Source organism: Sus scrofa, chromosome 2 (assembly GCF_000003025.6).
Source record: "Sus scrofa isolate TJ Tabasco breed Duroc chromosome 2, Sscrofa11.1, whole genome shotgun sequence".
Taxonomy (NCBI): domain Eukaryota; kingdom Metazoa; phylum Chordata; class Mammalia; order Artiodactyla; family Suidae; genus Sus; species Sus scrofa.
The window spans coordinates 48,868,865-48,886,269 of NC_010444.4; the positions used below are offsets into that span (position 1 = coordinate 48,868,865).

At 40.4% G+C, this 17,405-nt stretch overlaps 1 protein-coding gene across 15 annotated transcripts in view; it reads left to right on the top strand.

The window, feature by feature from the left end:
• The window catches only part of MRVI1 (murine retrovirus integration site 1 homolog), a 185,511-nt gene that overhangs the window by 123,490 nt on the left and 44,616 nt on the right, over positions 1-17,405 (top strand). For all 15 annotated transcript variants that reach the window (XM_013994558.2, XM_003480735.4, XM_013994560.2 and 12 more), the window contains 2 exons: positions 171-249; positions 12,285-12,408. In XM_013994558.2, the coding sequence (XP_013850012.1) occupies positions 171-249; positions 12,285-12,408 (203 nt within the window). The remainder of the gene's footprint in view (positions 1-170; positions 250-12,284; positions 12,409-17,405) is intronic.

The following is a 17,405-nucleotide window of genomic DNA, read 5'->3' on the forward strand; positions in this document are numbered from 1 at the left end:
TATGCACCTTTACAGGCTGGGAGAGGAGTGGTCCTCCTCCTATGTCGGTGACTGTCCACGCCCCCCAGTGCCTCCCCCGGGACTGAGTGTTCACAGAGCCATAGACAGAAGCGAGAGAAGAGTCCAGCCGGAGGTCACCATCTAAAATTCTGTCTTTCTCTTGCAAAAAGGAACATATCCTGTTAAGAAACCAGAACTTAGTGGGGCTCAAGCTTCCAGACCTCAGTGAAGCGGCTGAGCAGGAAAAAGGTAGGTAGGAGCCAGGAGATGCTCTCCTCAGGCTCTGGCTGGATTCATTTTCTCCAGATCAAAGAAGATGAACGTGTAAACACTGGACTTCCTGGCAGGACTTTTGTCCGTCCAGTGGCGAGCGTGGGCCGGACGCAGAGCAGGCCCTAGGTAAATATTTGCAGATGGATGAATGAATGAATCAGATCGTGTTTCCTGCTCACTCAAAGAACCTCTAAATGTGTCTCCTTTCAACCAGCCCCTCTTCTGGACCCGGCCATCCCTCCGTCAGCCTTGTTAGCACCTAGAGGATCTGGAAGGGTAACCCGGGCCTGAACTTCTGCTGCTTCCTTTTCCTCTCACACCCAGGAAGTCACCCAAATAGAGCAGTTCCTCTTTCTGAGACATCCGAGTCATCTCTTGCTTTCTAATCTGCTGTCACCACAAAGTCCAGACCCCAGCCCTTCCCCTCTGGTGACCACAAGGCCCTACCCACCCACTTGCCAGATTCATCTTGAGAAAGTAGGATTTGGGGTAAGCAACAATGTCCTGCTGTAAGCACAGGGATCTATATCCCATCACTTGTGATAGAACATGAAAAAGAATGTATGTATATGTATAACTGGGTCCCTGTGCTGTACAGCAGAAATTGATAGAACCTTGTAAATCAACTATAATAAACTTTTTCTTTTCTTTCTTTTTTTTTTTTTTTTTTTTTTTTTTTTGTCTTTTTGCCATTTCTAGGGCCACTCCTACAGCATATGGAGGTTCCCAGGCTAGGGGTCTAATTGGAGCTGTAGCCGCCGGCCTACTCCAGAGCCACAGCCACGCCAGATCCGAGCCGCATCTGCAGCCTACACCACAGCTCATGGCAACGCCGGATCCTTAACCCACTGAGCAAGGCCAAGGATCGAACCTGCAAACTCATGGTTCCTAGTCGGATGCATTAACCACTGTGCCACAACGGGAACTCCAAACATTTTTTAAAAATAAGAACAAAAACCATTCCTCTGAAAAAAAAAACAGGATTTGAGGTCTCTCCCCTCCCTTCCATCCTAACCCCCATCTCCTGACTCCCCTCTCCTGATGGCTTACACTACTTGTGGTCAGTCTTAAGCACAGAAGCCTTCTGCTTAAGGATTATTGGGTGGCTGTGTCTAGGGTACCACTAACCACATTCAAAGCCCCTGGTCTGAAATGAGGTAACTAACACCTACCTGTTCAACACTGACAAGAAGATTCCCAGAAGTAAAATTTCTAATAATTTTTAAAAGCCCTAATTAAAAAAAAAGTCATCTTTATATGAAATCTTTGGAAAAATATGATATACTTCTCTAATTTCTAATTTGTTTATTAAAGCCGATTTCGAACACTAGGAAAATATTTATCTCAAAATTTCACCCACAGCCTCATAAATTCTGAAAAAGCAACAATTTTTATTCTCTCCGGTATTTAGCCTTATTTACAATTTTTTCACAATGGATTTGGTGGTATAGATATAACTTCCTGTTTCCACTTTTAAAATACTTATTTCATGACTAATTCCATATACTTTGACTTGGCCTCAAATTCATCATTTAATGGGGGCATGGTTTCCTTTTGTATTGATGTATCTATTGTTGAGTATTTCAGGTGTTTACATTTCTTTTCACTATGATTAACAACCCTACTGTAAACAACTTTGTAGGCTTCTTTTTTTTTTCTTTCTTCCTTTAAGTTATTGCCTTGGGATAAATTTTCAGGCTTTTGAGGGTCACTGGGTCAAAGTGTAGGAGTATTTGCATTTACCAAATGGCCTCCAATGGGTCTTAACCCCCAGAAGACTGAGTGAGAGGTCTCCCCCCAAGCACTACTGCACTAGACATTGTGTTTTGTTTTGTTCTGTTTTCGTTTTTCTAGGGCTGCGCCCACGGCATATGGAGTTTCCCAGGCTAGGAGACAAATTGGAGCTGCAGCTGTCGGCCTACACCACAGCCACAGCAATGCCAGATCCAAGCCATTTCTGAGACCTACACCACAGTTCATGGCAATGCTGGATGCTTAACCCACTGAGCAAGGCCAGGGGTCGAACCTGCATCCTCATGGATCCTTGTCGCATTCGTTTCTGCTGCTCAGGCTCTTTGTATAAGCTTTCCATATCTCTTACTGGGGAAAATTCTACATGATTTATATCTTCAATTATTTATGAAGAAGATTCTTTTTTTTTTAGCTTTTCCTAACTGATAATAAGTGGCATAGATGCATGCTGTTTGTATGATACATGTTTCTTGTATAAATAAATATTACTATTAACAAATGGTAGAGTGATATAGCGATTAGCATGATTATTGTAACTGCACTGATTACTATGTACCAGGTACTATTCTAAGCATTTGACAATATTTCACTGAATGTTTATAACAACCCTGGGAGGTAGGCCTTATTATACCCATTTTGTGAATGAGGAAATTGAAGCTTGGGGGTGTTAAGTTAATATGATTATTAATTGTTGAAGCCAAGATTGGAACCCAGATGTGTCTAAATCCAAGCGTTCTTGACTGCTTTGCAGAATGCCTCTTGTTTTTCCAATTCACAATCTGCTATTTTATCAAACTCACTATTTGTCTTAGTGTACCTATGCATGTGTATGTGTGTTTCTCATATATCTGAGCATGTTTTATTACTTTGGCAATGTTCTCTAATAGGATGATAGCAGTAAGAACTCTTGGCTTTTTTTCTGTGTTTAATTGAATTGCTTTCTGTGTTTTTCTTTCAAGGACCATGTTGTACCTGATTATCAAATAGAAGCACTATTTTAAATTTTTATTATTATTTCATATGTATATTATTATTAAATATAAAAAGACATAATATGTGAAAAGATAAAAATATGTAAAATATAAAAATGTATTATTTCATATAATATTTTATATTTTTATTTTTTATTACTTTAAGGAAATATTCTTCTCATCCAAGTTTCAAGATTTGTGTTGAATTTTATCAATTTGCTTTGGATAGCTACTGAAAGAATCATATAAATTATATGACTTCATATATTAATTAATAATTTTCCATATATAGAAATAAACCCTTGTGGTCCTGCAATAAAACACATTTGGTCATGATGAACTTTCTCTTATATATGGTACCAAATTTTCCATGTAATTATCTTTTAAAAGTATTCCACAACCTTCCTGCTTTAATTAAGATAAAATCTAAGTTGCTGTGACATTAGGCCCCAATTATGATAGCCTATAGGAGAGAGATTTTTCATACTCAAGTAACAATCCTGAAAGTGAGCTTTCAGGTTAGCAGGTGGCTCCTTTCAGAGACCTGGTTTCTTCTATGTTGTCATTTTGCCATCACCTGAGGTATTTTACTTGTCTACATGCTTGAAGCTGAATCATGATCTGTGTTCCAGTTTGTAGGAAGAGGAAATAATGAAAGTCCAGAGCAGATTTTAAAAAAAATAAATACAGTGGGAGTTGCACACATCTTTTTAGGTCCAAATTCATTGGTGATGATGTGGTTGTGGCCATACCTAGCAGCAAGTGGTGTTTGTACTCGCTGGGTTGCTGGCCATAAGCCCAGATTAAACCCCATTCACATGAAAGCAGAGGAGGGGCAGATTTGGGTGGATGACCAGGGGCCTCTATCATATTGTCTTTTTTATATAACAATATACTTTGGACAGTTTCTCATTTAATACATATGGATCTTTTAGTTTTTAAATAAAATTTAATATTGCTTTGTAGTATTCTGTGGTAAGAGGAGCTATATTATTTGTTTGACTCATCTCTTATTGATTACCATTTAGGTTGTTTATACTCTTTCTCTACTATAAGCAGTGTTGTAATGAATATTCTCTATGATATATCTTTAGAAATGCATAAGATTTTCTATAGGATAGTATCTTAGAAGTGGAATTGCTTGTTTAAAAGGTGTATGTGTGTGTGTGTGTGTATATATATATATATACAACAAAATTAACTTACAAAAAATTATATCAACGTAGACATCCACTACACAGAGTGAACCCTACTATCTAATACGAACAGGGAACAAAATGGATCCTAGAAATAAAATTACCAAGTAAATGAATTTGACTCCTGAAAATACCAAATCGAAAAATGAAAAATTAAACATAGTGTACTCTTCTTCTGTCATTCATTTCCAGAATCTGAGTGGAAAAGATCTCAAGCTTCCCCACTTACCAGTTGCATAGCCTTGGGGAAGTTTCTTATTCTCTAGATGCCTCAATTTGCTCATCTCTAAGATGGGGTAATAACAGCTCCTACTTCACTGAGCTGATAGGATATTTTTACGTGATCCTGGTCTTTATTCTAGCAAGAACCTGGCATATGTTTTAATTCTTGTCATTGAGGTTGGGGAACTATTCCTTGCCAGCTAAATGGGGATGTTGTACTCTTGCTCCACAGTATATAGTGTAGGGCTGAGGATATGGTGGGCAACCGCATGTGTTTGACGGCAGAGTTGTGTCTGCCTTTTCCTACATTCTGAAAGCACCATCAAAGAGCTTCGTCCTCATGGACCAAAGGTGTTTTGAGCCCTCCCTGGGAGCTGGAGAGGCTGATCCCCTTAACAGTACATATGAGCTCACTGGGGAAAACTCAGCTCTCCTAATGATTTCTGGCTGTTCCTTTGGGAGATGGGGAAAATCTAGAACATTCTGAAATCTTAAGAACTTAGGCTGTTTTTCAGTTTCTGAGGACTGGGAGGCTCTCTTCCCTATTGCATCTGATCTTTCCAACAAGCCAATGAGTTCTCTTGACATCATTTGTAGGATGTTTGGGTCTTGGTCATTTGCAAATTATTTACAGCTAAAGACATGAGGCTGACTGTGGATCAGTTCCTGGGCTGCATGTTGGGGATGTAGAGGTGAAAAAATCTCAGGTCCTGCTGTCATTATCAGTCCCTTGTCTCCCTCAACAACCTTCTATCCTGTCCCTCTGCCTGCACTCCTGACCTCCTCCCCAGTTCAATCCACTGTTCACACAGAGCCAGAGGAATCTCTGACATGCAAATCTGGCTCAGCATCCCCAGAGGCTTCATTCTGCTTTTAGGATGAGTCCTTGAAATCCTTGGTAGATCTTACAAGGCCCTCAGAGGTTAACTATGCTCACTTCCCCAGGATCTTCTAAGACCACTGTCCTCTTCCCTCTCAACACCTTGGCATTCCTTCAACTTAGTCCTCCTCCTTCTTAGGCTTGGCACATACTGTGTCCTCTACCTAGAATGTCCCTCCTCTCTTCCTCTTTGCCTAATGAACTCCCATTCAGTCTCTAGATATCTGTCTCAGTGTGACTTTCCTAGGAAAGATTTTTCCAGCATCTCCACATTCTCCCTTATAAAATCTATCACAGGAGTTCCCGACATGGCACAGTGGAAACGAATCTGACTAAGATCTATGAGGATGCAGGTTCAATCCTTGGCATTGTTCAGTGGGTTAAGGATCTGGTGCTGCCGTGAGCTATGATGTAGGTCGCAGACATGGCTTGGATCTGGCATTGCTGTGACTGTGGTGTAGGCTGGTGGCTACAGCTCCAATTCAGCCCTTAGCCTAGGGACCTCCATATGTTGCAGGTGGGGTCCTAAAAAAGCAAAATATATTAAAAAAAATAAAATCTATTACCCAGCATGAAAAGTCATGTTTGGGTATTTCTCTAATTATTCTCTGTCCTGCTAGATAAACTCCAAGAGGACAGTGACACATTCATTTTGCACATTCATTTATTCAATACTTACTGAGTGCTTACTATGCTCCAGGCAATGAGCACCTTTTTGTCTCTAAAAAAAGACAAAAAAACCCCCCACCTATTTACACCAAATATCCCCTTCCCCACAAATTCAGAAGGAGGGAGATTGTAGATTGTTCAATATACTTTTTCTAAAAATAAAAAGTATTAAAATTTAATTTAACTTGAACTAAAGTGAAATGAAACCACAGGATTTGTTGAATTTTGGTAATTGCTTCCTCCAAAAAAGAGATCAGTCTTTTTAAAGTTTTTAAATATACATTATGAAATGTAGTAAGGGTTTGGAGTCATTGAGGTACTTTTTTATAATACGTGTTTGAGGTTTGGATTAACTTCCTGCAGGGAAAGATGAGAATGGCATTTCCACTGAGCCACGATGGGAACTCCTGTTCTTATTCTTGAAGGACATGTTGAATGGTTATAAATTCTGTATCACTCTTTTCCTTAGAACTTGTAGATGCTACACTATACAGTGTTGTGGAGAAGTCAGACACTGGCCAAATTTCAGCACCCCTCAACCCTCCCCTTCCCCTGTAGGTTACTTACTCTTCCTATCAGGTGGTTGGAGAAGCATTTCTATAACCATATATAGATCTCTATAAGATATATATACATACATAGAGATATATATATATCTTCTTATATATATTACATATCCATAATATATATCATAGATATATATCTCCTTTTATATATATGATATATACATATATGTATACTTACATATCATTTATCATATATGTGTGTGTGTGTGTATATAGATCATATATATATGTATTCTTAACATGGTATTCTTTTCCATTCTACAAGTTCAGTTCTTCCTTCAGTAGAGAAAAATTTTTCTTCTCATATCTTCGAATTGGTTCTTTGTTCCTTTGTTTTTTCACTACTTCAGAGACACCGTGATTGTAAATTTTTCATCAATCTCTCAACTACAGGTCCATTATTCTACCTCTAAATACTTCAATCTTTCTGTCCCTCTCTTAAAAAAAAATGTATTGAGGAGTTCCTGTTGTGACTTAGAAGTTAACAAAACCAACTAGTATCCATGAGGATGCAGATTCAATCCCTGGCCTTGCTCATTGGATTAAGGATCCAGGTTGCTGTGAGCTGTGATGTAGGTCACAGACATGGCCTGAATCCTTCATTGCTGTGGCTGTGGCATAGACCAACTTGTATAGCTCCCATTCAACCCCTAGCCTGGGAACTTCCATATGTCACAAGTGTGGACCTAAAAAGAACAAAAAAAACAAAAACAAAAACAACCCCAAAAAACCAAAAAAACCCCAAAAAAAACCAAACAAATAAAAAAAATTCATTGAAGTATGTACAGTTGACTTACTTGAGTGTTTGATTAATTAATGTGTTTAATTAGAAACATTAATGTGTTTAATGTTGTGTTAGTTTCAGATGCATAGCAAAGTGAATCAGTTATACATATACATATATCCATTCTTTTTCAGATTCTTTTGCCATATAGCTTATTATGGAATATTGTGTAAATTTTCCTGTGCTATCCGCTAAGTCCTTGCTACTTACTGATTTTGTATATAGCAGTATGTATATACCAGTCCCAACCTCCCAATTTATTGCTCTCTGCTGTGTTTCCCCTTTGCTAACCCTAAGTTTGGTTTTGAATTCTTTGAGTCTGTTTCTGTTTTGTAAATAAGTTTTTTTGTATAATTTTTATGAGTCCATGTATTAGTGATCTAATAAGATATTTGTCTTTCTCTGACTTATTTCACTTAGTATGAGAATCTCTAGGTCCATCCATGTTGCTGCAAATGGAATGGTCTCATTCTTTTTTTTACCGTTGAGTAAGAGTCCATTGTATATATGTATCACATCTTCTTTAATCCTTTTTGATGGACATTTAGGTTGCTTCCATGTCTTGGCTATTGTAAATAGTGCTGCAGTGAACATTGGGATGCATGTATCTTTTTGAATTATGGTTTTCTCTGGATATATGCCTAAGAGTGAGATTGCTGGATCATAAGGTAGTTCTACTATTTAGGTTTTTAAAGAACCTCCATACTGTTCTTCATAGTGGTTGCACCAGCTTACATTGCCACAACAGTGCGACCCATGACCAACATTCTCCACACTTCTCCAGCATTTATTGTTTGTAGACTTTTTGATGATGGCCATTCTGACTGCGGTAATGTGATAACTCATTGTAGTTTTGATTTGCATTTCTCTAATAATTAGTGAGGTTGAACATCTTTTCCTGTGTGTTTTGGTCATCAGTCTTCTTTGGAGAAATGTCTGTTCTGATCATTTTAAAACTGGGTTGTTTGTTTTTTTGATATAAAGCTGTATGAGATGTTTGTATATTTTGGAGATTAATCCTTTGTCAGTTGCTTTGTTTGCAAAGATTTTCTCCCATTCTGTGAGTTGTCTTTTCGTTTTGTTTAGGATTTCCTTTGCTATGCAAAAGTTTTTAGTTTAATTAGGTCCCATTTGTTTATTTTTGTTTTTATTTTCGTTACTCTAGGTGGATCCAACATGATATTGCTGTGATCTATGTCAAGAGTGTTTTGCCTGTTTTCCTCTAAGAGTTTTGTAGTATGCAGTCATATGTTTAGGGCTTTAATCCATTTTGAGTTTATTTTTATAGTGTTAGAGTGTTCTAATTTCATTCTTTTGCATGTAGCTGTCTGGTTTTCTTTCCTTCTTTTTACCTTCTTGTTCGCATCTCAGTCTATCCCCACTAAATCAATTTGAGGTTTTTTCTGTTTTTTTCTTCATATTTCCAACATATTTGTTCGTTCTATATTTTTTATAATTTTGTGCTTAATTCTATTATTTTGGTCTTCAATTTATTTCCTTAGATTGTAATCTTTCATTTTGTGCAATCCTCTCATCTCACCTCTGATTCCTATTTTCATTTTTTTTTTTTTGGATTCTAATTTTTCCTTGAGTCAAAGCATTTGTGGTATACATTTTGCACAAAAATGCATTTTTGATGTGTTTCTTGCATCTATATTTCCATGCTAACATCTGTCTCCTGCATATTTCCTTTCTTCTTTCCTTTGTACCTTCCCTCCCCTCTTTCCTTCCTCTTTTGACTACACTATTTTTGTGTAGTTGCCATGCCCTTTGTTTTCATTTAGCTTCTTTTTGATACAGAAATTTCTACCAGGATTTTCTCTTTACCTAAATACATTGTGTAGGTCAGTGTTCATTGTTTTTCCTATCTTGTCCCAAGATCTCTGTCTTCTCTTCTGTGCTTAGTTGAGAACTGGATACTTTGTGTCTGCTTTGTTACTGCTTAGGTGGTAGGGAAAAGGGGAAGTTCAGCTGGAGCTGTGGGTAGTGGTGCTTGGGGGATTGGTTTCTGCTTTTTTTCTATAACTTTGCTCATAGTCCAACACTTGAGTTTATTATACCCAAGTAGGGGCATATTTTTATTCCCTTGGGCAGGTAGATGTAGGGCATAGAATCTTTCACCAGTTCTAGGTAGAATCACAGGGACAATCTGCCCAGGTGTTTATTTTCCGGCCTAACCCAACTATTCCCAGCACCTATTATCACTCCCCTGCCGAAAAGAGGAAGAAAGTATGGACAAAATCCAAGGAGTTGGGCCACTCTGCTGTTTCTCAGAAGTGCAGGGTAGAGGGAGTGACAGCTTGAGTTGGGGCTTTCCATATGTCTCCTGCCACTTAATCCATGAAAGGGGCTTGTTTTATTTGTTTTCTCTTTTATCTTCCTTCCTGGTAAATCCCTTTATATTACTGGAGATAATCAGCCCTGGTAGGACACTGTGCTATCATTCTGCCTTTCCTCTTCCTTCCTCTTCAGTACGAAAAGCAAATAGCAGCATAGGCAGTTTTTTGGTCTTGCTGGAGTATGGTTCTGGTGGACTGGAGAGCCTTCTACTCTAGAGAAACTTTCTGAACCACATCCACAGGCAGCTTTCTCACCCCTCTATCCAGTTTTCATCTGGTTCTGTAGCGACAAAAATGGCTACAAACATTTGCCACAACTTTCCTCTCACCTCTTCCTCTCAGTACTGATTCTCTGAAGGAAGAAGAGAAAGTTATGAAGGGTGGGAGCTCTACACTTATTCCTAGTAAGTTCTGTCTTTCTCTGGCCATTATTTTAACTGATTATTGCCTTTTCCTGTGTTTGGGAGTTGTCAATGTATTTTCGGATGGTTTAAAATGTTGTCGTTGTTATTGTTAATTTGGTTGCATTCAGGGGGAGGATGGCTGATTCTGGGATCTATTTGTTCTGGGATCACTCTTAAGACAGACATTTTAGCAGGACTAGAAGCCCTAACTAGTTCCCTTTTAGGGGGTAGGGGTCAACCTAGGATATTTTTCTAGGCAAAAGCCCCTCATATGACTTTCCCATGATTATTAGACTTGTATGTTTCAGTCAATCATATAGATTTCTCAGGAGCCCCCTGCTTCACAATCTCTCTTCTGGGTGCAGTGGGGTTATCTAAAGGTAGAGTGAGGCCAGAGGCGCCTTGGGGTTTGCCATCCATCACATGGAAGTGTCAGAGGGCAGTCAGTGCCAGGATAGAACCCGACAGGTGACAGGTAGCTAAGAGAACATCCAATCCAAACTCATTTCCAAAGAAGGATTGCTGACTGCACCATCTCTGACAGATGGCCCTCAGGACTTTTCTGGATGCCTTGAGTACCAGGAAACTCATGAACACCGTTTGGTTATTGGAAAGCTCAAAGTATTTAAACATTCTTTACCTTAGCCTGACTATACCTCCTCTTCTTTCTGCATGGTCTCCCTTGGGAGGCTTCTAATTCACATGACTTCCAATCTTAGCTCCATTTAGATGACCACCACAACTTGCCCATAGTTCTGATCTGTGGCTTGGACTACAGTTTTGGAAATCTGCTGGGTCAAAACCCATGAAAGATGGTAAGCCAGGGATAACGATAAAGTCCTGTGTGCAAATGGAAAGTAACCATTGTTTGGGATGAAGATGCCCAATTTGGCTCAAGTAAAAGAGATTTGAGACTTTTTTTTTTTTTTTTTTTTTTTTTTTTTTTTTTTTTTTTTTTTTTTTTTTTTTTTTTTTTTTGTCCGTTGTTGTTGTTGTTGCTGTTGTTGCTATTTCTTGGGCCGCTCCCGCGGCATATGGAGGTTCCCAGGCTAGGGGTTGAATCGGAGCTGTAGCCACCGGCCTACGCCAGAGCCACAGCAACGCGGGATCCGAGCCGCGTCTGCGACCTACACCACAGCTCACGGCAACGCCGGATCGTTAACCCACTGAGCAAGGGCAGGGATCAAACCCGCAACCTCATGGTTCCTAGTCGGATTCGTTAACCACTGTGCCACGACGGGAACTCCGAGATTTGAGACTTTTAATCCTAAATGTGCTATGGGCCCATGGTAAGGCACAGCAAGTCTATGCCAAATGAATAAGGTCAATGCCAAAGACATTTGCCAATGTTCTCCTGAGCTAGGAGTTTGATAGAACACATCTGGGCCTCTGGGAGAGCAACGACCAAAATGTGTGCAGGCAGGGGATGGTATCTAGAAGCCACATGAACAGGTGGGAAAATGGGGCTACAGCCTGAAGAAAGGAAGCTTTGGAGAGATACACAAATGGTCTTCAAACAGGAGAAAGATGGGTGGGAAAGAGAACCCTTAGTTTGTTCTTTCTGCCTTCAGAGCACAGACCCAGGGTAGTTTTAGGAGATTTTTTTTAAGGCTGCTCATTGGTTCTGTTGACTAGGAGGCATCTATTTCTGAAATCTGTACAAAGTATAGTGGCCTTAGCTTTACTCTGGAAAAACCCTGCTTGCACTCCTATCTATAGGGATCTGGAACCAGATGCTGATTTCCACACAGGACAGATGATGAAATTGTTGAATTCATTTGAGGAAGCATAGTTGGGCAGCAGGCCTCCCAAGAAGCCTACCAAAGAGAAGGGACTTTTCCAAACATTATAGCCAAAGAGCCAAGCAGCTTTCAGTTGGTAAAAAACCAATGTCAGATTCCAGACACAAGAGCTTGCTCGGTACTGTGGAGAGCAATGGGAAGAACATAGAATATGGAGCAGAAAGAATTTTTTTAAGTCTATACCATTTACTAGTTCTGTGACCTTAAGTGAGTTATTAGCCTTGCTTGGTTTACCAACCTGTAAAATGGGATGATTAAGATCTAGCCTTTGGGTCATTGCCAGGGTAAAAGAATAATTATAAAGCCCCTGCATGTAACTAGGTTCTAATCAATGTTAAAGCCCTTCCTTACCTCCCTGACGGAAGTTGCCAAGATTACTGCTGTGATTTCAAAGAGACATCTTATAAGCCAAACACTTTTTTCCAGGGCCCTCTTCTGTACTCTCCCCAGCTATTGAGGAAGAAGAGTCCAAGTGTGGTTTGGATGTCATGCCCAATATTTCTGATGTGCTGCTTCGCAAACTTCGGGTCCACAAGTCTCTCCCTGGAAGGTAAAATCGGGGCATGGGTTGCACAAGACCCACCTTGGGGAGGGCGTGTGGCCCTGTGTTTGATTCTTGGTAGGACACAGGAGCACCAGGCTCGATTTTTGACCCCAGAAGAATCAAAAATCTAATAGTGCAGCCAGGGCTAATGCACTGAAAACAAAAAGAATAATAAAGGGCCAGGTGAGGTGGTTTCCACTCAAAGAGCAGGTGGGGTTCATAGGTGGGTATGAGGGTCCCAGAGGCTCATAGCAGTGGGGAGGGGGCGTTGGGCCAGGGGAAATGGTTTCAATCTCAGATCTGCCATTTACCTCTAACTGGGAGGCTGTAGGTGAGATATCTGTATGGATAGAGATGTAGAATATTGGGAAGCAGATGAGGCGGGACTGCTTGGAAAACCTGCCAGGCTCTTTCACACATGGGGAGAAGGTGCTTTTGCTTCCTGAGCCTCAGCCTCCTTACCTGTGTAAGAGGGGCCTAAGTGCTCTGTCAGTGATAGGGAGCTGCTCTAGCTAGCGGAGATCACAAGTGAGCAGTAACTCAGGACCCTGTCAGCACATGGCGGCCCTTGATCATTGGATTGAACAGTGTTTGGTGTACAAAGGAAAGAAGAGAGGGTATCGCCAAGCAATAGGAATAGGCTGAGTGCCCACAAGTGACAGGGGTCCTCCCAGGCTCTGCAACTAGAGACTGAACCACTGGGGGAGGTAGGGGGAAGGGCCTTGAGGAGGAACAATCAGACATAACAGAGCTCCCCAACTTGGTGGTAAATATGAAAGGAAGATAAGTTTTGCCAGTGGGTGTGATGTATTCAAATTCCACACTGTAATCAGCTAAAACAGAGAGAGCCACACTCAGGGACCTAGCAACTAAACCAACATCAGGAAAAGTGCTGGAGACAAGTCAGAAGCCATCTGCATCCACTGCTGGAGGAGGACATGGGTAAATCACTTCACCTTCTGGAAGGCAGAGCAGGGTGTCCAGAGGCAGGAAACCAAAGGAGAAGCACCCCAAGTACACTGCAGGTTCCAGAGCAAATTGACATGCTGTGTGTCTTTTAGTGTTTGTAACAAGCCAGTGAGGCAGAAAAGGGAGATTTTATTTTGTTTATCTTTAGTGAGGGACCAGAGAAGCAAAGCAACGTGATTCCAGACCTAATGCCTCTCCATCTATACCAAAGGCCTATCATAAATACCCCAACAATCATGGGGCTGCTTCAGCCTGCAAGGAACAGGGCTGGTCAGGAATGTGATTGGCTTCTTTTTCCTCAAAGTGGAAGATAATTAGTGTGATTAGAGCCCCAGCTAATTAAATTCCCCCAGCTTCCCCAAGAGGGTGACTGGGCAGTTATATCTTCCTTGAGTAAGTTGAAAACTCCTAATTACCAACCATGAGGCTATATTGGACCTGCATGGTCAATGAATAGGATTCACCTCTGGAGCATGTGGTCTAGACTCTCGGATTGAGGTCCATGCTGCCATGCACTGTGTCAGTAGCTACAATGCCTGTTCCCAACCTCCCTGCTCTTGGCCTTAATAGAGGCTACTTCCAGCCTGGACCCGCCATTGGGCCCAGAACTTTCTAGCCCTAGTTTGGGGCTTGGGATAGATGTATCCTAAGATGCTCTCCAACAAGAGTAGGTCAGAGCTTCAGGATTCCTTCCCCCAGCAGAAATATGGGAAGACAACACTTGAATTTTAATATAAAGGAGGAGTTGGTTTCATGTTCTCTGGTGGTTTTTGTTTTTTGTTTTTTGGGGGTTTTGTTTTGTTTTTTGGGTTTTTGTTTGTTTGTTTTTTGCTTTTTAGGGCCACACCCATGGTATATGGAGGTTCCCAGGCTAGGGGTCAAATCAGAGCTGTAGCTGCCAGCCTCAGCCACAGCCACAGCAACAGGATCTGAGCCACTCCTGCCACCTACACCACAGCTCATGGCAATGCCAGATTCTTAACCCACTGAGCGAGGCCAGGAATCAAACCCACAACCTCGTGGTTTCTAGTTGGATTTGTTACCACTGTGCCACAATGGGAACTCCTCGTGTTCTCTGTTGAATATGTGAATCAGGATTAGACCATACCAAGATGAAGTTCATAGGGTCTGCAAGTTGAATGGGTTCAGTAGAAAAACCAGGTCTGGAATCAAAATAGGGACACGGAATAGACACCAACGGTCAGTGGTTGGTTAACAAGAGTGCAAAGAGTAGATGACCCTGAATGAGGTAGCCCAGGGTCAAACACCAATGGAAGCAACACATACGCATTTAATCAACAAATATTCATTGAGTATTATGTGCCAACATTAGGATGAAAAAGAAGACACACTATCTGTTCTCATGACAGATGGGGAGATAAATGACATTCAGGTAACAAATGAATGATTTCAGATGGCCAAGATGCCAGGAAAACCACAAAATGGGCACATGTAGAGAATTGACATGGGAATAGAACATTGGGTAGGGGTCAAGGAAGGCCTCCATGATAAAGTAGTAATTAATTTGAGACAAGCCAATGACCAAAAGAAGACATCCATGCAAAGATTTTGGTGCAGAGATTTCTAGACTAAAAGTGCAGTTATTGGGAGTTCTCTTCGTGGTGCAGTGGAAATAAATCCAACTAGAATCTGTGAGGATGTGATTTCTATCCCTGACCTCGCTCCGTGGGTCGGAGATCCGGTGTTGCCGTGAGCTGGGGTGTAGGTCATAGACACAGCTCGGATCCTGTGTGGCTGTGGCTGTGGCATAGGGCAGCAGCTACAGCTCTGATTCAACCCCTGGCCCAGGAACCTCCATATGCCGCAAGTACAGCCCTAAAAAGCAAAAATAAATAAATAAATAAATAAAATAAAGCAGTTATTTCAATAGATAGTGCTTGGATGATGGGATACATGCAAAATCACATGCAAAAGAGTAAAATTGGACTGCTACCTCCCACAACACACAAACATAAACTCAAAATGGATCATAGGTCTAAATGTAAAAGCTAATGCTATAAAATTGTCAGAGGAAAACATAGGAGCAAGTCCTGGTGACTTCCAGCTAGTCCATGTTTTCTTAAATATGACACCGAAAGCACAAGCAATAAGAGAGAAAAATAGATAAATAGCATGTCATCAAAATTAAAACCTTTCATGATATAAACCGTGCTATCAAGAAAGTAAAAAAGACAGCCCACAGAATGGAAGGAAATATTTGCAAATCATATATATAATAAGGGATGTGTTTCTAGAATATAATATATAATATATAAAGAACTCATAATTTGATAAAAAGACAACTAATTTTTAAATATTTTTATTGTAGTTGATGTACAATATTATATGTTACAGGTGTATAGTGAGCCACAATTTTTAAAGGTTATACTCCCTCCATTTTTAGTTGTTATAAAATATTGGCTATATTCCCTGTGTCGTCCTGTATATCCTTGTAGCTTATTTTTCACATAATTTTTTTGGTCATATTCACTAGTTTGCTGTCTTTTTAGATTCCACGTATAAATGACTTCAATACAGTATTTGTCTTTTTCTTTTTTTTTTGTCGTCTATTTTTTTGTCTTTTTCGCCATTTCTTGGGCCGCTCCCATGGCATATGGAGGTTCCTAGGCTAGGGGTTGAATCGGAGCTCTAGCCTCCAGCCTACGCCAGAGCCACAGCAACGCTGGATCGGAGCCGCGTCTGCAACCTACACCACAGCTCACGTCAACGCCGGATCGTTAACCCACTGAGCAAGGGCAGGGACCGAACCCACAACCTCATGGTTCCTAGTCGGATTCGTTAACCACTGCGCCACGACGGGAACGCCATCTTTCTCTTTCTGACTTACTTCACTTAGCATAATATCCTCCAGCTCCAGCTATATTCTTGAAAATGGCAAAATTTCATTCTTTTTTATGGCTGAGTAATATTAACTAATTTTTTTTAATTTTGCTTTCTTCTCTTTTTTTTTCCTTCTTTCTTTCTTCCTTTCTTTTTTTTTCTTTCTTTCTTTCTTTTTTTTTTTTTTTTTTTTTTTTTTTTTTTTTTTTAGGGCCACATTCTCAGCATATGGAGGCCAAGTTAGAGCTATAGCCGCTGGCCTATGCCACAGCCACAGCAGTGCTGGATCCGAGCCACATCTGCGACCTACACTGACCGCAGCTCACGGCAATGCTGGATCCTTAACCCACTGAGTTAGGCCAGGGATCAAACCTGCGTCCGCATGGATGCTAGTCAGATTCATTTCTGCTGAGCCATGACAGGAACTCCAACTAATTTTTTTTAAATATGCAAAGGATTTAAAAGACATTTCTTCAAAGAATGTACATGAGGGATCAATAAGCACATGAAAGGATGCCCGCCATCATTGGTCACTAAGGAAATGCAAATTTAAATGATTTATCATGAATAATAAGTGATAAACTTATTAAATGAATGACTTCTCATTTATCATAAATGACTAAAATGAGATATCATTTTATATCCCTAAAGTGGTTACAATGAAAAAGAGGGACAGTAATTAATGTTGGTGAGGATGTGGAAGAATTGAAATTCTCAGTAAAATGGTGCACCCACTTTAGAACAACAGTTTGGCAGTTCATCAAAAATTCAAACATACAGGAGTTCCTGTTGTGGTGCAATGAGATCGGCAGCATCTTGGGAGCACTGAGATGAAGGTTGGATCCCCAGCCCAGCACAATGAGTTAACAATCCGGTGTTGCCACAGCTGTGGCTTAGTTTGCGGCTGTGGCTTGGATCTGATCCCTGGCCTGGGAGCTCCATGTGCCATGTGGCTGTGAAAAATGGAAAAAAACAAACAAACAATATAAACATACAGTTACCATATGGCCCAACTAGTCCACTCCTAGCTATGTAACAAAGAGAAATAAAAATATATGTCCACACACAGACTTATACATAAATGTTCAATAATAGCATTTTTCAAAATAGCTAAAAGTCAAATGTCCATCAACTGATAAATAGAGAAATAAAATGAGATATCCATAAATGGATTACTATTCAGCCATGAAAAT